The 21,530-nt window shown below is 43.7% G+C and overlaps 1 protein-coding gene across 1 annotated transcript in view; it reads left to right on the top strand.

Annotated features, from left to right (window-relative positions):
* The first annotated feature begins 6,243 nt into the window (after positions 1 to 6,243).
* The window catches only part of SERINC5 (serine incorporator 5), a 104,087-nt gene continuing 88,800 nt past the window's right edge, over positions 6,244 to 21,530 (top strand). Inside the window, exon 1 of the mRNA XM_047856755.1 lies at positions 6,244 to 6,431. Within this exon, the coding sequence (XP_047712711.1) occupies positions 6,405 to 6,431 (27 nt within the window). The 5' untranslated portion in view covers positions 6,244 to 6,404. The remainder of the gene's footprint in view (positions 6,432 to 21,530) is intronic.

The following is a 21,530-nucleotide window of genomic DNA, read 5'->3' as shown; positions in this document are numbered from 1 at the left end:
AGGTTGAAACTGCAATATGATTATGTATTAAGTCCCAGTTTGGGAACTTGGTGTAAATGATACCTTTTGGGGCCTGTGTTATTTTGTTTGTTTTTGTTTAACAGGGTAAAGAGATAAAAAGAAAACTATCTTAAGCAGGTATTATTTTTCCTGCCCAAAACAAGCAGGAGGCTGAAGAGCAGGAACAGTGGGCACCAGGGACCTCAGAAGGAGCAGCGTGGGTGGCCTGGAGGGCCGGAAGCCAGGGCCGAGAGGGTTCAGAAAGATGAAGCACCAATCTTTGTTTGCTAGAAGTCTTAAGGCAAAAAGAGGAAAGGGTAGCAGCTGCATCAAAAAAGGTTTTCATTTGGGGCGCCTGGGTGGCTCAGGTCATGATCTCATGGTTTGTGAATTTCAGCCCCCACATTGGGCTGTCTGCTGTCTGTGCAGTGCCCGTTTCAGATCCTCTGTCCCCTTCTCCCTCTGCCCCTGCCCAGCTCTTGCTCTCTTAAGGAAAAACAAAAACAAAAATGAAAACAAAACAAAACATTGAAAAAAAAGGTTTTCATTTGTTGTTTAATTTGGGAGAAATTTGACCATGTGTATAGCTTGAGAATGATTCAATAGAAAGGAAGGACTGAAAATGCTTGGAAGAGGGGCATCTGGGTGACTTAGCCGGTTAAGTGTCCAACTGTTGATTTCAGAGATTGAGCCTCACTTCAGACTTTATGCAGACAGTGAGGAGCCTGCTTGGGATTCTCTCTCCCCCGGTCCCACTTGCATGAGTGTGTGCTCTTTCGCTCTCAAAATAAATAAATAAACTTAAAAAAAAAAAACGCTTGGAAAAGAGCAAATGAGGAGACAGGAGGTAACGGACACTAAGGTAGGATGTGATTTAACACATAAGAATTAGTGTTAATTTTTTTTTATGTTTATTTTTATTTTTGAGACAGAGAGAGACAGAGCATGAACGGGGGAGGGTGAGAGAGAGGGGGAGACACAGAATCTGAAGCAGGCTCCAGGCTCTGAGCTGTCAGCACAGAGCCTGACGCGGGGCTCGAACTCACGCACCGGGATCATGACCTGAGCCGAAGTTGGACGCCCAACCGACTGAGCCACCCAGGCGCCCCGAATTAGTGTTAAAAAGGAAGGTGAGGGACGCCTGGGTGGCTCAGTTGGTTAAGCAACTGACTTCGGCTCAGGTCATGATCTCACGGTTTGTGGGTTTGAGCCCCATGTCGGGCTCTGTGCTGACGGCTCAGGGCCTGGAGCCTGCTTTGGATTCTGTGTCTCCCTCTCTCTCTGCTCCCCCCCCCCCTGCTCAGGTTCTGTTCTCTCTCTCAAAACTAAATAAAAAAAATAAAAAAAAAAAAAAAAGGAAGGTGAGTGATTTTTAAGTTGGGAAACTCAAGGAAGGTCCATATACAGTTAAAAGCAGGAGTTTGGTGTCCCAAAGCTGCTGTGCTCACCAAAATGAGAGTTAACTAAGAAAGAACACTCCAGAAAGCCAGATATCCAACAGAAGAGAGTGGCAAGGAGGGGGGGGGGGGGCGTGCCAGAAGGACAGTGGTGCAGCAGCAGCCTGGAGGGATCCAGATTGGGGTCCTCTGGAAAGCTGTGGGAGAAAGAGAAAACTCTTGTGGAAAATGGAATCAATAGGTTATCTGATATGGTTGATATCTGGGAAAAAGAATTATGATAGTTCAGATGGACAAATGGAGAAAAATCAAGATTAGGTACATACAAATTCATGCAAGTAAAACATGACACTGAATACTTAATCCATGCAAGGTGCTGTTGTAAGTGGTTTAATGTGTATAGATTTTAATATTTTTTTGTTTAGATTTTATTTTTAAGTAATTTCTACACCCAACGTGGGGCTTGAACTTACAACCCCAAGAACAAGTCACATGTTCTATAACTGATGCAGCCGGGTGCCCCTCCAGAGTCTCTACTCTTTAAAAAAAAAAAAAAATTTTTTTTTAAATCTTATTTATTTTTGAGAGAGAGAGAGAGAGAGTGTGAGCAGGGGAGGAACAGAGAGAGGAGACACAGAATCCGAAGCAGGCTCCAGGCTGTCAGCACAGAGCCCGACTCGGGGCTTGAATCCACAAACTGTGAGATCATGACCTGAGTGGAAGTTGGACGCTTAACCGACTGAGCCACCCAGAAGACCCTAGTGTCTCTACTCTCAACCATGAGAATATACTGTCTCAGGTAAGGTGGATGGGATTGAAAAAAAAATTGACGAGAAAAAATGTTATCATTATACAATTTTGTGGTTATGCAAAGAATATCTTTACCATTTATTATTACATAAACGTTGACTTTAATTTTATGAACACTGTGATATGATTAGGTCGGCAAGATGTCAGATGGAATGTTCAGTGGGTTAAGATTTCAGACTACATGAAACAAAAGATAATGTACAATAAATACAGTCAACAGATCGGGAAATAGCAGTATAAGAATATTATTTGAAAATATGGAGGTAATAAGGGAAAACTGCTAAAATAATTGAAAGTGTTTGGCTCTGGAGAGGGGATTGAAAAGTAGGGTGTGGAGAAGGGAGATGCTATTTTTTATTTTATGTTTTGTCCTGTTTTCGACATTAAAAAAAAAACAAACCATTGTGCATATGTGAATTTAGCAGAAATAAAGGAGAATGCAATTACCAGAAAGAGTGGGGTAAGGGCAATACAGAGCTCTGATTATTTTTTGCTTGGGGTCCCAAATCTATAGCTCTTTGTTTCTAAATGAAGACTTTGTTGTTTATTGTAATTGAAATTAATACAATTTCTGCTAGTAGATTGAGGTCCCTAGAGAGTTTATAATGAAGATTAGAGAATTTTCTTCTTTTTTATTTAAAAACTAACAGAAGGGTTCCTGGGTGGCTCAGAGTGTCCCACTCTTGGTTTTGGCTCAGGTCATGATCTCACGGTTCCTGGGTTTGAACCCTACATTGGGCTCCTTGCTGACAGCTTGGGGGTCTGCTTGGGATTCTTTCTCCATCTCTCTTTGCCCCTCCCCTGCTCATGTTCTTTCTCTCTCTCTGTCTCACAATAAATAAATAAACTTAAAAAAATAAAATAAAAACTAACCAAATGCATCACTAGGTTGTTTTTTTTTTAAAGGTGAGAAAATTTTAGGGAGTTAGAGTAATTAATTTTATTTGCTTTTAAGCCATTATTGAACTGGACACTAAATTATAATGAAGGTTCGTGGGTGTTTATAACTAGCTTTTTTCTTTAATAATATGAGTATATACCACTGTTGTTTTTAGTTCAGTGAGTTTTTTTTTTTTTTAATGTCTATTTATTTTTGCGAAACAGAGAGAGAGAGAGCAGGGGAGGGGGAGGGAGAGAGAGGGAGACACAGAATCCGAAGCAGGCTCCAGGCTCTGAGCTGTCAGCACAGAGCCTCAGAACTTTGATATCATGACCAGAGCCAAACTCAAGACACTTAACTGACTGAGCCACTCAGGCACCCTTAGTAAGTGGTGTTTCAAACTCAACATTGACTTCTACTTCCTAAAAAGGAAAAACCAAAAAAAGCACTTCAAATTAGGGAGGAGAAAAAAGCAAATTATAAGCTGGTTATTTATAATATTTCATATATACATATATAATTATATTGCATAAAAGGAGCTAATTCAGTTAATTTAAGAAAATTTTTGTGGGGGAAATATTTCACATGGTGTGCCAAGAGCTAGTCTTATTAAAGGAGGTCTATTACTGCGTATTCCTGAAAAACCCAAATCAAAAGAGATGGACTGTAAAAGTATCTACATGTGAAGAACACCATGTACAACTGTCTTCCTTGAAAAAAGTCTTCAGAGTACTTAAAATAAAATTAAGGTGCCACTGTTTTATGTTATGTCTGCTGACATTACTTCTCTTCTTGTTAACTAACCACAGATGCAAAGGATGCTACCAACCAGCCCTTAAATAGTAACAGTACAGCCCTCAGAGCAAGGAAGGTGGTAAACCTTTACACAAGGCCACATGCCTTTGAAATCTTCCAGCAGGGATGGGGGAATCAGCTTGCACAGATTATTTCTCAATATCCTTTAAACTTCTTTATTAATATCAGTCAGGGCTGCTATTCAGTCTGCTTAAGAAGGCCAGGCCCTGTTTGGCATGGTCTATAGGGGTGAGTTTATCTAATCCTTGGAGAGTGTATGTCATTCCTTCCTCCCTTCCTTCCTCCCTCCCTCCCTCCCACCCTCCCTTCCTTCCTTCCTTCATGAGAGCCAGAGAGTGAGAGAGCAGAGTGATCTCGAGGGTGAGTGTGAGTTGGGGAAAGGCAGAGAGAGAGGAGAGAGAGAATCTTAAGCAGGCTCCATGCTCAACTCAGAACCTGCCACGGGGTTCAGGGCTCCATCCCATGACCCTAGGATATCTGAGCAAAAATCAAGAGACAGACACTCAACAAATTGAGCCACCCAGGCGCCCCTTGGAGGGGGCATTATTAGCCTTGTTTTGCAGATGATAAAACTGAGACTCACAGGTGGTCCAGCCAGTTCTGGGTAGAGTTAAAATTTGCAACTTCCTGACTCTGGAAGGTTGGGCTTCCACTATGCTTTTCTGTACCTTGTGGCAGGATTGACAAATCCCTGAGTTATTCTTTCATTAACTCCCCAGCAGGCTGGCAATGATAACAGTCACAGAACCGTCCCACATTGGAATTGATTTGGCAGAAAGGGCACAGGATTCAGGGTCAGGAGGCCTCATCCTGCTACCAGCTCCGCCTCTATCTATCCCAGCGGTCCCTGGTGAGGATCCTCTGCCTTCTTGAGCCTCAGCTACCCTAACTGGATAGGAGGCTTGGATCCCAGACAGCTCAAACGTACATAGATGTCACACCTCCCCTTTCCCAGTAGCTGTTTGGCTCTTCCCAGATGGACAAAAACTCTAGATGTGCAACTAATCTCCCCAGGTGAGAAATGGGGCCAAAGTGACCTCTGTTTGGGATGAGTTACAGGCCACCATGGAGCAGGTTGCTGCACTAGTCTGCTTCTATTTATGCTGTTTTAATTTTTTTTTCTGCTTTATTATTATTTCCAAATTTTAGTTAGAGCCACTTGTTACTTTCCATGGCTCTGAGTAGGGCCTGCTCCATTATTTTTCTTCCTCTAAACTCAGGTATTTGAGATTCCAGGAGATCCTGTGCAGCTCATTAAAAACTCAGTTCCCATTCGACTTTCTATTCTCCAGCTTCTATTCTTCGAGAGAAGACACTCCTTGGCCAAAGGCTCTGTCTTGAAAGGGAGTCCATTTAAGGGCAGGCTTTGCATCAAGTGCTAGGGGGTCAGACAAGTGGATTCCAGTCCCAATTTTGCTTCTTCAGCTTTGCTGTGAAACTTTGGGCAAGTTGTTTAACGTGTCTGGGCTTTAGTTTCCTCATTTGTAAAATGGGTACAGTAATGTTTATTTTAAAGTAAAAGGGCACGGGGCAAGGTTCATACTAACAAACTCCTCTTCTTGAAGTGGCTGCGAGGAGAGCAGATTTCGGTACGGAGAAAAACTAGGAGTGCTCTGTCTTCTGCATGTAAAAAGCGATTATTTGGGACCCCTTTTTAAAGTAGGTCGGGTCAAAGGAGGCAGGGATGCAAACCAAGTCCCTGGGCGGGGATGGAGCCTGGAAAATAGATCAATATCCAGGGAAGGGAGGAAAGGGCTCTCACTCAATCCCCCAGAGTGCCTGGCAGAACAGCCAGGTGCCCATAGATTCAAGGAAACTTGGGCAGAGGGGCTTTTCCCTAAAGTAGTTCAGTTTTCTTGACAAAGGAGGGAGGTAAGGGATTTCAGAAACAGGAATCCAGGGCGTGTCTTCGTTGGCGCGAGGCAGACAGTCAACCCGCACTCGGTGGTCCCTACTGCGTTGGTTCCGTTCGGTTCGGTACAGGTCACTCAGCAATCGTTCAGTTAAGGATTTAAGCTTTACTGGAGCTAGCAACCAGCTCCTTAACTGGAGCTGGCGGTCAAAGGGGCGCTGCGCTCTACTCAGGACCGAGCGCAGTCAGGCCGGCGCGGGAGCACGGGAGCGCCGGGCCCGCCCGACGGTGGGCGGACTTCGGAGCTCTCACTGCACCGGGAAGTGATGGCAGCCGCCCCGCCGCCTGACGCCAGCGGAAGTGCGAGCCCCGGGCGAGCCTGCTCCGCGGCGGACCGCCTGGGAGGGGGCGGGCACGGGGCGGAGCAAGGGCTGTCGTGGCTCGAGGGGGCGGGCGGGGTCTGCAGCGGCGGGGCGGGGTTTGGCGGCGGTTGTTTTCACCCTGGCGGCGGTGCCTGGCGCTTGGCTGGGGCAGATCGGCGTGGAGGCGTGAGCTGGTCCAGAAAGGGGTGATCGCGGCTGGAGGGAGCCAGGAGGGCCGGAGGGACGCGGGGAGCGGGCGAGCAAGCCCGTGGTCGTCAGCCGCCAGGATGTCAGCGCAGTGCTGTGCGGGCCAGGTGAGCTGGGGAAGCGTGCGGCTGGGTGGGGGGTGGGGGGAGGTGGGTCGGGCTACGGGGTGGGGAGCCCAGGCACCTACGGCTTCCCTGGGTGCAAGTCCCAGATCCAGATCTTCGGCTGAAAGTGAGGCGGGTGGTGGGTCGCCCGGGGCTGACACTGCGCAGTCTGAGTGAGTGCCTCGGGCCCGAGCGCGGCGCTCAGCCGTCGGGGAAGCCCTGTGCCGCGCGCGAGCTGGAAGGCACTCGGGGAAGCCCAAGAGGAGACCCTGAGGTCTTCCCGTCCGGTCTTAGGGACTTCGCTTAGGGTGGGGCAGGCAGGGCTCGGGCGAAGGATCCCGACTGCTCCTGGAGAGTGTCGCCGACCCCTCAAGGCAAGGGTGTGTGGGGTTGAGCCCCGTAGCCCACCAGGTTCGGCTTACCTGATGAGTCCAGAAAAAGACGTACGTTTGGGCAACGTCTTCTTTCTCATGCGGTGAACAAAACTCGGGTCATATGGTGCAGGCAGTTTGCCCTTGGCATCTTGCAAGCCTAGAGCATTGGCTCTGTGCCTTCCAGAACGTCTCGAAACCTTGTTTCCAAAGTATGGTTCTCAGGGCCGCGCGCAGGGAAGACTAACCCAGCCCTGCTTCCTGAGTTTCCCGACGCAACCCTCGCTGCACGCTACCTGCTGCCTGGGCAGAGCTCGAGCCTTCCCGTCCCTTCTTTCAACTGAACTTGCCAGTTACCCTCATATAATATCTTAAAATATATTTGTCTACTTTGGATAGGCGACTCCTACTGGTTAGTAGCGCATCTGGGCAGAATTAGTAAGTTTTAACTCTTTAATGCTAATTTCACGCCTTCCTGCCGAGTAAGAAAAGACGAAGTAAGCAAAGCCTTCCGGATGTCGAACTCCCTCTTGCCTATCCTCCCTATTCTGTACAGCATTTCTGCACATAATTTTAATGGGGTGTTTTTGTTTGTTTGTTTTCAAATGAATGTAACTCCGGGGGGCATTCAGGTACGGGGATATTCTTGCTTCCGAATCCAGTCAACCTCACGGCAGTCAAAGCCTGCCGGTAAGTGATGCAGGGGTTAAACTGTGAGTTTTCGTTACTGGCCGATTATTCTGGCAGATAATACGCCCTCTTTCGAGTGGCCGTGTGACGCTGAGAGGTCTAATACTGTACCTGACATGCATTCGCGTTGTACTTCTTGGAGATGAGGAAACTATTTTTAACTCGAGGTGTAATGCCTTGCCTTGAGTCCGGCAAGGAGAGAGAGGATGCTTACCCCCTTACCAGGGCTTCTGAGACCAATGTGGACTGGAAAAGCTATTTTCTGAATGTTCCCAATCTCAAAACTTTGCACATCTTTCATTGTTTCCAGTTGCTTTCCAATTTGATGCCACACTTTCCATTATTTAGTAATTGTAGATATTTAGGAGCATCTGTCCTCCCCTATTCCTTTGAAAGGCCCTTGAGGCCTTCTGTGACTCCAAACAGCTAATTTAGGGCTTTGAAAATGATTAACCAGTACTGAAGTGGGTCTTGTAAAAGAATTATTGGTATGGTTGATATTTTGGCAGGATTGAAGGACTCGTTTCTAAAATCCCCCTCTCAGGACTTTGGAAAGAACCAAATCCTGGCCATTCATCACAGGAAAGTTAACTTCTGCTTTCTCTGGACTGCTTGAGGCAACACTGTGGTGGGTCTCAACACAGTGAGGGGGTGATGACACTATGATTTCCTACGAATGAGGCTGTTAGGTGTACATTAAAAGGACTCGGCATATCGTAATTAAGTCTACCTACCTATTTATTTAAATTAATTAACTGTGTTACTTAGTTTATCTTTTATTCTACCAAGCTTTTGTTTAATCTGAGCACCTACAAACTTTTTACTCACAGCATTTCTGATACCAAATGTGTGGGGTTTTTCCCCCCTCATACCAACCAGTTTCCCAACTCCCTGGACACCAATTGGACATACAACAATTCAATTCAATTATGACACCACCTGGATTTAGTGTCCAGGTTAAGGGCTTAGTTGGGTAAGACTGCCCCTAGCCCTGAATTTCAGAAGCCAGTCACAGGTCTCCTTGGCCTCCCATACCAGGGAGGAAGAAATAATCATATTTCATCTGTTTTGTTCCAGGAGCTAGAGATAGGGCAGTGAGCCAGACAAAATCATCTCTTCCCTCAGGGGTCCATTTATTTGTGGGTGGGGGTATTTCGTAAACCATGTAAACAATGAAACAGTAAGTGCTAGTACTGGAACAAGACCTGGTGGCAGAGTGCCTTTGGGTGGGACCGAAGGGAGTCCAGGAGGGCTGGAGTATCATCGGTGAGGCCTGTGAGGTAGAGAGGCAGGCAGGTCCTGATGCGGCCAGGGACTGTCAGCTGCCTTTGGAGTTTGGGCTTTGTTCTTGTTTCAGTGGGAACTGTGGTTTGATTTACACTTTGATCCCTTCGGGAGCTGTGAAGACTCAGCCATAGTAGGGACTGGAGTGGAGGTAGGGAGAGCAGTCAGAGCTGTTCCTTCAGTGAGTATTTTTTAACTGCCTGTTCTGTGTGCAAGCAGGCTGCAGCAGTGAACAAAAATGCCTCCTGATGGAGCTTAAATCTTGACAATCTGCTGTTGCTATAGCCCGAGGAGGAGAGAGTGCGGTACCTTAATGTAGGCTGTTATGCTTACAGTGGGATGTTGCTGGCTTCTGGGCAAATTTTAGAGGTAGAGCTGCACTTTTGTGTGGATTAGAAGTAGGGTGTGGGAATAAGAACGATTCTGTATTTGGCTCCAGCAACTGGATTGATGATGGTGCCATTTATGAGGTGAGATAGGAGGCTTAAAGGGAGGAGGAGGACATTAGGGAAGGAAGAGCCATAGTTTTCTTTTGGCTTTGTTACATTTGAGATGCCTATTACAGATATTTGTTTGTTTATTATTTATTTATTTTGAGAGACAGGGCAAGCATGTACACATGTGCAGGGGAAGGGCAGAGAGAGACAGACAGACAGCCAGAATCCGAAGCAGTGTTTGTACTATCAGCACAGAGCCTGATGTGGGGCTCGATCTCGTGAACCATGAGATCATGACGCCAGCTGAGGTTGGACACTTATATGAATGAGCCACCCAGGTGCCCTGAGAAACCTATTGTAAATTAAATGGAAAGGGTAAGTCACCAGTTGGATGTTTAAGTTGGGAGAAGTGTGAGGCTGGAGATAAAATTTTGTGGGCTTTAACTGAGGACGGGATGATGTGTAACTCAGAAAAGAGCCTGGGCTATGGACTCACGTCTGGGTTTGAATTGGGAAATCTGGACAACAAGGGCTGGTGTGAATGTGCACGTGTTACCTACCCTCTATTAACCTCAGTTTTCCTCAACTGTAGAATGAGTGTGATAATACTTCCTGGGGTTATGAGGATTATATGTGATCTAGACATAAAGTCTCAAAGTACATGATTTAGCACACAGTAAGGAATCCCAAAACTCTTAGTTTGTTAGTGGCCCGTACCCACCTGCACCTCACCTCTAGTTCATCTTATTTTTGCCCTAACTCTGCTATACACTTAGATTTTGCTCATGCTGTTGCTAATGGATGCTAATGTAAGGAGAGATTACAAGAGAGAGTGGTCACTCAACACTTTTGGTCACTCAGCACTGTGGTGGTAGGTCCCTGAGGACTGGATGATGAACAAAGAAATTCCTTGCTGTCCTGGAACTTAAGGGCTAGTTAAGGGTGGAAGTGTGGGGGAAACTTGCTACAGAAAATGACACTATACACCGTCAGGTGAAATGAGATGTGTAAGTGAAAAATCCAGGGGTGTGTGGATGCCTCAGTCAGTTAAGCATCCGATTTTGGCTCAGGTCATGATCTCACGGTTCGTGAGTCTGAGCCCCATATCGGGCTCTCTGCTGTCAGTGCAGAGCCTGCTTCACATACTATGTCTCCCCTTCCCCCACACGCGCAACACTCTCAAAGATAAAAATAAAACATTAACAAATTTTTTTTAATTTTTAAAAAATTTAAAAAAGTCCAGACAATGCTTTCAAGGCAATTTGAGAATAAAGCTTGGCAGGGTTTACGCCAGGCAAGTATAAACATTAATGATAGTAAAAGCAATAGCTGAAGTTTTAATTTCATGTCTACAATGTGCTACCTGTTTTTACCTACATTATGTCATACATTTTTCACAGCAACCTTCAGGGGCAATTAATGTTCTAATTGGCCTTCTTTTGCAGGGGAGGGAGCTGAAGTACAGAGAAATAATTAACTTGACTGATGTTACCTGGTAGTGGAGCCAGGCCTTGAACACTGGCCCACCTGACTCAAGTTGGGGCTCTTAACTGCAAGACTGCCATTCCTCATTATTCTTGCTCTGTATAAATAATGAGTAACTGTTGCTTATTATGGTTGCCTATAAAGGACCAAAGGCAGTTGAATACACAGCTATTGGGCTGTTTTGATAGATATTGCTAGCTGCCAGTTATGGGTAGATAAGGTCTAGCTTCTTCCAGACCAGATTTTGCTGTTCTAGCCAGCACCTGAAACAGGCTCCAACCTCCTTTTCTTAGAGCATTTACGAAAGAGGGCTTACAGTTGTGCATTCTTCCTGTCCCATTGAGATGTATAAGTATTCCCTACAGCTCAGAGCTTTTCCAGACTAGAACTGAAAGGCAAAAGACAGCTGGGTCATCCCAGGGATGCAGCCTTAGGCTGCCAGAGGCCATGTTAGAGTTTGGTCAAGTTCCTTAATGCAAGGGTTTGTGAAGAGTGGCTTTGTGTTGAGATTTCTTGTAATTTCCACCGTTTCTCACTATTAACAGTGGTTAATAAAACCTGGGTTCCTCAGAGTTAGAGGTAACCAAAGCCCACATAGGAGACTCTTAAGACTGTGGCCTCTGGGGCGCCTGGGTGGCGCAGTCGGTTAAGCGACCGACTTCAGCCAGGTCACGATCTCGCGGTCCGTGAGTTCGAGCCCCGCAGTCAGGCTCTGGGCTGATGGCTCGGATCCTGGAGCCTGTTTCCGATTCTGTGTCTCCCTCTCTCTCTGCCCTTCCCCCGTTCATGCTCTGTCTCTCTCTGTCCCAAAAATAACGTTGAAAAAAAAAAAATTAAAAAAAAAAAAGACTGTGGCCTCTGAGGAAGTGTGAACTGGAATGGGTCTTCCTCATCAGGGCATCTGATCACCTCCAGATTGTAGCTGAAAACACACACAGACACGCATGCACACACACACACACACACACACACACACACACACACACAGAGTCCATGAAGACTTCCAGAGTCCATGAAGACTTCCACAAAAAGTAAATAAGCTCAAGAAGCATTTCCTTAGGAATGATCTTCCCTGAGCTTTGAGAGTTCTCTCTGAATGTGCACTTAGTTTTGTCCACACCACCTAGTACTCGGTCATCTGATGCACAGGACTTGTTTCCTGGTTACTGCATGTATGAGTTTCCTCTCTCCCCTAGACGGAGTACCTATCATGAACTAGGTGATCCCCCTGTTGAGTGCTTTTGGATGGAAAACTCTCCCTATAGCTCTTTGTTAATAGTGATTGGAAATATTAGGTCCTCATTACATCACATGATGCTTCTTCCCTTTGGAAGACATCCAGGCACACATTCTGTTCATGACTGATGTGCTTTTGAATGAATTGGGGGTATTTGTGAGACTCAAAGGGAAAAACATCACACTTACCACCCAGAGAACCATATTCTGATATTTTATAGTCCAGTCACCCTTATTTAGTATATGTGATTTTACTTAGCAAAATTAAGGTTATACTGTAGGTGCTGTGCTGTATTTGGTCCTACTCTTTTTGTGAAATATTGGGTGATTGAGGAAGTTTTGTTTCTGTTTGTTTATTTATTTGTTTATTTTTTTTTTAATTTTTTTTTTCAACGTTTATTTATTTTTGGGACAGAGAGAGACAGAGCATGAACGGGGGAGGGGCAGAGAGAGAGGGAGACACAGAATCGGAAACAGGCTCCAGGCTCTGAGCCATCAGCCCAGAGCCTGACGCGGGGCTCGAACTCCCGGACCGCGAGATCGTGACCTGGCTGAAGTCGGACGCTTAACCGACTGCGCCACCCAGGCGCCCCTATTTGTTTATTTTTGAAAAATACTTATTTATTTTGAGAGAGAGCATGCCTGAGCTGGGAAGGGGCGGATAGAGAGAATCCCAAAGCAGGCTCCTTGTTGTTGGTGCAGAGCCCTACACAGGGCTCATGAACTGTGAGATCATGAACTGAGCTGAAATCAAGTCAGATGCTTACCCAACTGAGCCACCCAGGCATCCCTTGTTTATTTTTTTAGAGTAATCTCTATGTGGGTCTCAAACTCGCAACCCTGATATCAAAAACCGCATGCTCTGCAGACTGAGCTAGCGAGATGCCCTCTGGTCAGGGAAGTTTTTAACAGGCACTGAGTACTGCTTTGCAGCCATTCATGTTTTCTGAGCTAACAGTCAGGTGTAGGTAGTCTTTTGCCTTCAAACATGATGAATTCTCCAGAGGTGTTAAATAAAGTTGGATGAGTGGAAGTGAATTCATAAGCATATGTGTTAATAGGTTTGTGTGCTTTTCTATTCCTAAAATACCAAAAATAATGAAGGAAATCTGAATTACCCTTTTTCAGTATCATCATTGAAGATTTATTTCAGTCATTTTTAACAATTTTTTAAAATTTGATCTTCTTTATATGTATAGATTTATACAGATACTATCTACCTAGATGGTGTTTGAGTCATTTTTTTCCTGCTGTACGAAGGTGCCCATCTCTGTTTCAGTTACATTAAGTTTGAGTCTTGTCGTATCACTAGTATCAGCACTTTTATTTTTCTGTTCATTTTTGAAAAACACAGGCAGAATGCAGTAAAGTGCCCACATAGTTGCTCTCCCACACTGACAAAGGGTGGGACAAGGGGACTGGCTGATGTTGAACTCTTGACTAATATAGCTCACTGGTGAGCTGAGAGAGAAAGAACGTTCAGAAATGTGTAGTTAGCCAAGTTCAGGTTGTTATGAACACCAGTCTGTCACTTACTTTAAGCAGTAGAGAGTGAAGGTGGCCATGTTGGTTGGAGAGTTAGCTTGAGGGTTGATCACTCAGATTTGTTTTCTTGGGCTGCTTTATAGCTGACCTGGGCAAGCTGACAAATAGCTTTCGGCTGTGTGGGATGCTTGGCTGGGAGTCTGAGTGGGATGCCTTGGCTGGGAGGCTTGAAGAGGGCCGACCTGTAGGGAGTGGAAGGCAGCCTCTGACTGTAATGAGATAATCTCTTCTCCATTGTTTGCTTCTGCCTGGTTTTCTGTATAAATGTCACCTGTAGATTTGCCACAGCTATTCAAGACCTGGGAGTGAGTCAGCTGTGATCCTTGGAATCTTACTTTTCCATGTCCCGGGTGTTTTAATGTGAACTGCAAGGGTAGAACAAGAAGGATGGCATCGTCTGCTTACAATTCAGAGTAGATTGTGGCCAGTTCATCCATGATAGATAGTTTGACATTAAAAAGGAAGTCCTTATATAAGATGGGATGTCTGCAGAGCTAGCCATTGGATACAATTACATTTTACCTTTTGAGTTGTTTTCAGTACCTGTAATTATAACTGTCGTTAAATTAAAAAAATTTGGGGCACCTGGGCGGCTCAGTTAGTTAAGCGTCCAACTTAGGCTTGGGTCATGATCTCAACGGTTCGTGAGTTGGTTGGACTCCCACATCGGGCTCTGTGCTGATAGTGTGGATCCTGATTCGGATCCTCTGTCCCCTCCACCCTTGTCCCTCCTCCCTCTCTCAAAAAATAAATAAGAAAAATCATTTAAAAAATTCAGTTGAGTAAATTCTAAAGATCTAATTGGCTTTATTAATTGTTTCATGAATCAAGCTTATCCCATCTAGCAAGTAGAGGGGAGCATCACAGAAATACAAGAAAGGAAGGTTTTTTTTTAAAGAAAGGGGTGGAAAAAAGGAAACTATTAGCAAAGAATCCATTGTGTTAGGCAAGGTCGCCCTCTTAAGGGGAGGGGAATGGATGTATCAGTAAATTTCCTAGTGCTGACCAGGAAATTCTCATGCTAAGTGGTTAAGATTACATAGTTGGAGGGTTGAAACTGCACTTAGATTAGATACGAGGTCTTGGTTTACTGACTTGGGGGTCTTTCTTTTTAACACTCTAAAGATCCTGTGTTCTTTGTGTCTAGTGAAATTTCCTTACATTTTGAGGTTGTCAGTTGAATTTGGGTTGAGATTGGATCTTCAGAGCAATATTAATCCAGTTACTAATCTAAACTACTGTGATTGTCTTAAATGATCAGGTTTTCCAAGTAGTCTAAAGTGAGCCTTTGCAAGATTTTAGAACATAATGTGGGAATCAGTGCAGTGTATGTGTAAGGAAATTCAAATAGTGGGTTGGTTTGGTTACATAAAACATCTGTTTGAATTTTAAAGGAAACAGGATTTTACTTTGGCTTTTCTGCTGTAGTTTGCCTTGTAAGATTAAAGTTGAGCTGATTGTTTAAGGAAAGCAGCTGTTATGGAAAAAGTTAGAGGAGGTTTTTATCACAGAATAGATTTTGAAACCACTTGCGGGTTTGGAGTAAGGTTGCAGTAGACAGTGATTAAACAACATTTTTTCCCCCTCATGAACACTGTCCAGTTGAAACAAAAGTGAGAAAAACACGTACACACAACCCTTTAAATCTTATTTATGCAAAGATAACTAGGAGAGCTGGAAAATCAGACTTCGGTTTGTTTATCATTTTTATAAACTGGTCAGCTACACTTTGAAATAAAGCCCACAAGGTCTTCATAGGATTTATTTTCCAGTTTTTTGTTCTTGCCTTGTATCTCCGTGATTTTACAGAGGACTGTGTCTCCTAACGCTGGGATCCTTGGTGTGTGTAGTTCACCAAAACTAGGAAAGAATTCAGTCTTTTGGGGTTCACTCCATGCTCATTGAACTCCTCCAGTGGTGTTCTCAGAAACAATGGCAGTATTTTGTAACCATAGTAATGAAAATGTTCTCTGTAATAGGATTCTTTATCAGCACGAATTTTCTTCGGCTTTGGTAGCATTATTCCTGTTAAATAACAAAAGATTCAACCGACTAAATTTTAAAGACCTAATTGGCTTTACTAATCGATTCACGAATTGGGCAGCATTCCATCTAGTAAGTAGAGGGGAGCTCCAGAAGTCTACAGAAAAGGAAGCCTTTTTCAAAGGTTGGAGGGAGAGGGAAAAAGGAAATTATTGGTATAGAATCCATTGTTTTAGGCAAGGTTGCCTTCCTAAGGGGAGCAGAAGGGGGAGGGTTCTATCAGTAAACTTCTAGTGCTGACCAGGAAATTCCATGTTGACTGGTTAACAGTTACATTTTCAAGGATTGAAACTGCATTTAGGTTAACCTAAGTGACACCATTTTGGGCCTGTGGTTTTTTTTTTTTAACATTCCTAGGGACACTGTCAACTTTTTTGCTGTTAAAAAAAAAAACAACTTACAACTCTTAAAGCAATATGTCAGTTGATAAATATTCATTGGGTACCTAGCATAATATTAGTCCAAGGCTACTAAGCCTACTTTCATGCTTGGGAACAACTAGTGAATTGATGCTGGCTTTTCTTAGTATAAGATCTCTCCTGGGGCAGAACATCTTCAAAGACTTATTTGGGGTTTGTGTATCTCAGTTTTGGACCTTTTTTGCCTGTGAAAGGGTCCACTGGGGGACACGCTTCCCTAGGAGTAAATGAACCAACCCATGGGGACATGTTGGGGAACTGGGGTCCTCAAGAATGTGTTCTAGTGGTTTCCTGCAGTTACACAGTTTTTCTGAATACTTTTCCTAGAAGAGAGTTCTTAGTATCTCTCAGCTTCTCAAAGGAATCTTACAACCTTGGAAAAACCTAATGTAGAATGAGAAGGGAAAGACCAGCAGTGGAGACCTCTCCATTTAAAAGGCAGGCAGGCATTCTGAGGCACCTGGCTGGCTCGGTCAGTGCATCAAGCGACTCTTGATCTCCAGGGTGTGAGTTCTTAAAATTTTTTTTTTTTTCAACGTTTATTTATTTTTGGGACAGAGAGAGACAGAGCATGAACGGGGGAGGGGCAGAGAGAGAGAGGGAGACACAGAATCGGAAACAGGCTCCAGGCTCTGAGCCATCAGCCCAGAGACCGACGCGGGGCTCGGACTCACGGACCGCGAGATCGTGACCTGGCTGAAGTCGGACGCTTAACCGACTGCGCCACCCAGGCGCCCCTCCAGGGTGTGAGTTCTAGCTCCATGTTGGGTGTAGAGATTACTTAAAAAAAAGAAAATCTTAAAAAAAAAAAAAAGAAACCCAAAGTTAAAAGGCAGACATTCCTGTAGCAAACATAGAAAGAAAATAAAGTGATGGAGGTTACAACCTGCCTGAAGAGGAAAGAATCTGGGGGTTTGGGGTGGGAGAGGCTTGGGTTTTGTCAGACAGCACCCTATACTCTAGAAGTTAGTAAGGGGGAGACCAGGATTCCTGGGGTTTTTGGCATCTTTGGTTTCCAGAGAGCAGAAGCTATGGCACTGGGGGTTGGAGAGTACTGGGGAACTAAGGAATTGAAGCCAGGGAGGGGAGGTTATGATCTTTTAAGACCTTTGGCAATGGAGGGAAGACGAGTAACTAGTGGGGGATGTGGCGTTTCAGTGGAATGTGGTTTGGGGTGTTAAAAAACGTATATCACCTGAGTAAATATGAAGATGTAATTGGCCTTACTAAACACTTCATGAATTGGGAACGCCTGGCTGGCTCCGTCAGTGGAGCATGCAACCCTTGATCTCCGGGTTGTGGGTTCGAGCCCCACATTGGGCGTAGAGATTACTTAAAAATAAAATAATTTGAAAAAAAAAAACCCTAACAATTCATGAATCAGGCAACATCCCATCTAGCAAATAGAAAGGAACTTCAAGTTTTATAAAATGGAAGATTTTTATGGAAAGGAGAGTGGAGCAAAGAAGTTACTAGCAAAAGAAAAGAAAGAATTGTTTCAGGCACTGTCACTTTCCCTTAGGAATAACATGGGGTCTTAACTTGTAGATTTCCTCATATCCTTTGGGTGGGGGATAGAGAGGGCCATACAGCAAATGACCTCATTGGTGCTGACTGCAAAATTCCTGACTAACTGGCTAAGACTATATTTCTTGAAGGGGGTGGGGGGGAGGGAAGACTACATTTTACAGAGGGGTTGAAACTGCAATTAGGTTAGGTATTAAGCCCTAGTTTGGTTACTTGCCTTGGTGTCAGTGACTCTGTCATGGGCCTGTGGTTGATTTTAGAGAGGGATGTGAACAGATTGCCATTGTGAAAGAGGAGCAGGTTACAACCTGAGTAGAGTTGGGGCTGGCCCTTGGTATGAGTAGTGGACAGGTTTGGATACTTCCTGTCTCCAGATTGCAGGATGCTGAAGTTCATGTACTCTTAAGTTCTGTAACCTGTCAAAATTTAGTCTGGAAGTAGCCTCCATCCCCCCGATTTTTCTCTCCCCCTCTAACTTCCTTCCCCTTATTTTTCTGTTTAAATTTCTTTGATCCATTTGGATTTTATTCTTTAAAAAATTTTTTTTTAATGTTTTATTTATCTTAGAGACAGAGCACAAGCAGGGGAGGGGCAGAGAGAGAGGGAGACACAGAATCCAAAGCAGGCTCCAGGCTCTGAGCTGTCGGCACAGAACCTGACACAGGGCTCGAACCCATGAACCAGGAGGTCATGACCTGAGCCAAAGTTGGCTGCTCAACTGACTGAACCACCCAGGCGCCCCTTTTTGGATTTTATTCTTAGGAAAATCCTGTTCAGTGTGGAGCCCAACGCAGGGCTCAAACCCACAAACTGAGATCATGCCCCGAGCTGAACTCAAGAGTTGTATGCTCAACTGAACCACCCAGTCTCCCTTGGAAGACATTAAAAGGCATCCCTTTTAATTCCCCATCTGAAGCTTAGATGTCTTTTTATTTTATTTATTTTTTTAAGTTTATTGTTATTTATCTTGAGAGAGATGTTGAGAGCAAGTCACGGGAGGTTAGAGAGAGAGGGAAACAGAATCCGAAGCAGGCTCCACACTGTCAGCGCAGAGCCCAATGTGGGGCCCAAACTCACAAACCATGAGATCATGACCTGAGCCAAAATTAAGAGTCAGGTGCTTAACTGACTGAGCCACCCAGGCGCCCCCTAGATGTCTTTTTAAAATGCCCCTTCTAATTTTTTTAATTTTTAGTTTTTTAATTTTTAGAAGATTTTTTTATCTTTTTAAAGTTTATTTAGTTATTTAGAAGAGGGGTAGGTGTGGAGAGAAAGAATCCCAAGCAGGCTCTGTTATGAGTGCAGAGCCCGCTGCAGGGCTTGATCTCACGAACTGTGAGATCATGAATTGAGGTGAAGTAGTTGCTCAACCGACTTGAATCACCCAGGCACCCCTCTAATTTACTTTTGTGGTAATCAAAGAACATATTCTGTACATATTAATTCCTTTTAAAGCTATTGTTTTATGTGAATGTTCCGTGTGCCCTTAAAAAGAACATATACTCTACAGTTATTGGGTACAGGGTTCAAGTTGATTGCTGGTATTGCTCAAATCTTCTCCATTACTGATTTTTTGGTGGTGGTGGTGGAAATCATCTAATTCTCTCAGTTACTGGGAGAAGGGTGTTTTCCAAACATGATTGTGTTTTTTGTCTGTCCCATTCTGTCATTTTTTATTTAATGTATTTTGAAGTTCTATTAAGTGTACACACATTTATGATTGTTGTTTCCTTAATGAATTGATCCTCTTATAAAATGATCCATTTTATCTCTGGTAATATTCTTTATCTTCAAATGTTTGTCTGATGGTTATGCCATCCTTTTAACTTTCACCCCATTTTAGCCTTTTTTTTAAAAGTAAGCTCTATGTCCAATGTAGCGCTTGACTCAGAGATCAAGAGTTGCATGCTCTACTGATCGAGCCAGCCAGGAGCCCCATCAACCAATTTGTGTCTTATACCGTAAAACCTTGGTTTGTGAGCATAATTCATTCTGGAAGCATGCTTATAATCCAAAACACTTGTATATCAAAGCTCATTTCAAGAACCATTGGCTCAGTTGTGATCATGTGATATTTGACGTCACATACTAATCGTATTGCAAGACATGGCTTGTTTCTCAAGTTAAAATTTATTAGAAATGTTTGGTAGTCTTGCAGAACACTCACAGAACAAGTTACTCGCAATCCAAGGTTTTACTATATTCAAAAGTGTGTCTCTTATAAGCAACATGTAGTTAAGACTTGCTTTTTGATCCAGTCTGACAATCTTTGCCTTTTCACTGGATGTTTAGATCATTTACATTTAATGTAATTATTCATGTTTGAACCTGAGACTATGTATTATTGGCCATTTTCATTTTCCCTTAGGTTCTTAATTTTTTATCTTTTTTTTGAGGAGGGGAGCATTCACTGAATGTTTTTAAGTAGTCCTCCTCTATTGCCTTTTTATTTCTTAAAATGTTGTAAGCATTATGGTATTGTAGCATCTTGAAGAAGGGATATAAGTCAGAAATTCACCATTAGTAATGGAATCCATTATAGGTGCGTCAGTACTAGATACTGACCAAATCTTTATAGCAAATGATGAATTAAGTAACATTCATGATATTTTAGAACTGTATTTCTGCCTTATAAAAAATAATACATAGTTATCAGAGGAAATCTGGGAAATAGCAGAAAAGTATAAAGAAGAAAGTAAATATCATTTGTAATCCCAGAGAGAACAAACCCTGTTAGTATTTTGTTTTATTTCATTCTAGTATTAAAGTACAGTAAATTAGGGGTGCTTGGGTGGCTCTGTCAGTTAAGTGTCCAACTATTGATCTTGGCTCAGGTCATGAACTCACAGTTCATGAGATTGAGCTGTGTCAGGCTCCATGCTGACAGTGTGGAGTCTGTTTGGGATTCTCTCTCTCCCTCTCTCCCTCTCTCTCTCTGCCCCTCCCCAGCATGTGCTCTCTCTTTAAATAAATAAATAAATAAATAAGTAAACTTAAAAAAATGCAATTAATTAGAACATACTGTATGCACTCTATGTATGTATGTATGTATGTATGTATGTATGTATTGTGCATGAGTGGGGGCAAAGGGAAGGAGAGAGAGAAAATCTCAAGCAGCCTCCAGGTGCAGCTCAGAGCTTGATGTGGGGCTTGATCTCATGACCCTGGGATCACTTCTTGAGCTGAAATCAGATGTCAGATGCTCAACCGATGGAGCCACCCATGTGCCATGGTGTGTACTATTTTATATCCTAACTTGTTATCACATGACATTGTGAGCATTTTTACATAAGAATTCTGTTTACATATATTTTTGAGAGAGAGAGAGACAGACAGACAGACAGAGGATCACAAGCCAGCTCTGCACTGACAGCAGAGAGCCCGATGTGGGGCTCGACCCCACAAACCACTAGACCATGACCTTAGCCGAAGACCAACAGTTAACTGAAAATTCTTAAAAGTAAACATTGTAATTGGTGTAGCGCATTTAATCTATCATATCAACATTTATTTCGTATTTTCCTTTTATTAGACAGTGTATTTCTTTTTATTTTTAGTTTTTTTTTTAGTTTTTTAAGACTTTAAAAGTAATCTCTGCCCCCAAGACGGGGCATAAACTTACAACCTGAGATCAAGAGTCACATGTTCCACCAACTGAGCCTGCCAGGCACCCCTACTGTATTTCTTACAAACAAAAACAAAAACAAAAACAACCCCCCCCCCACACACACAATTATTATAAATAAGTCTTATGTACTCTTTCTCTATGCCCTGCCTCTTTAGGTTAGAGCTCTGGAAACATTCCTGTTGTCACACAATGTGAACATGCATTCCTAAAAAGTCACACTATGCATAATTGCATAATAAAAACCACAGGCCTTAAGGGAAAATGGGGACGCCTGGGTGGCTTAGTCCATTGACCCTCTTTGACTCTTGATTTGGGCTCAGGTCATGATTTCAGAGTTATGGGATCAAGTCCTTTGTGGAGCTCTGCACTGAGTGTGGAGCCTGCTTGGGATTCTCTCTTCCTCTCTCTCTCTGCTCTCTATCCTCATCTCACCCCAC

The sequence above is a fragment of the Prionailurus viverrinus genome, chromosome A1 (genome assembly GCF_022837055.1).
Source record: "Prionailurus viverrinus isolate Anna chromosome A1, UM_Priviv_1.0, whole genome shotgun sequence".
Classification (NCBI taxonomy): Eukaryota; Metazoa; Chordata; class Mammalia; order Carnivora; family Felidae; genus Prionailurus; species Prionailurus viverrinus.
The sequence above is the reverse complement of the archived record's forward strand: the minus strand, read 5'-3'. Positions and strand labels throughout refer to the sequence as shown.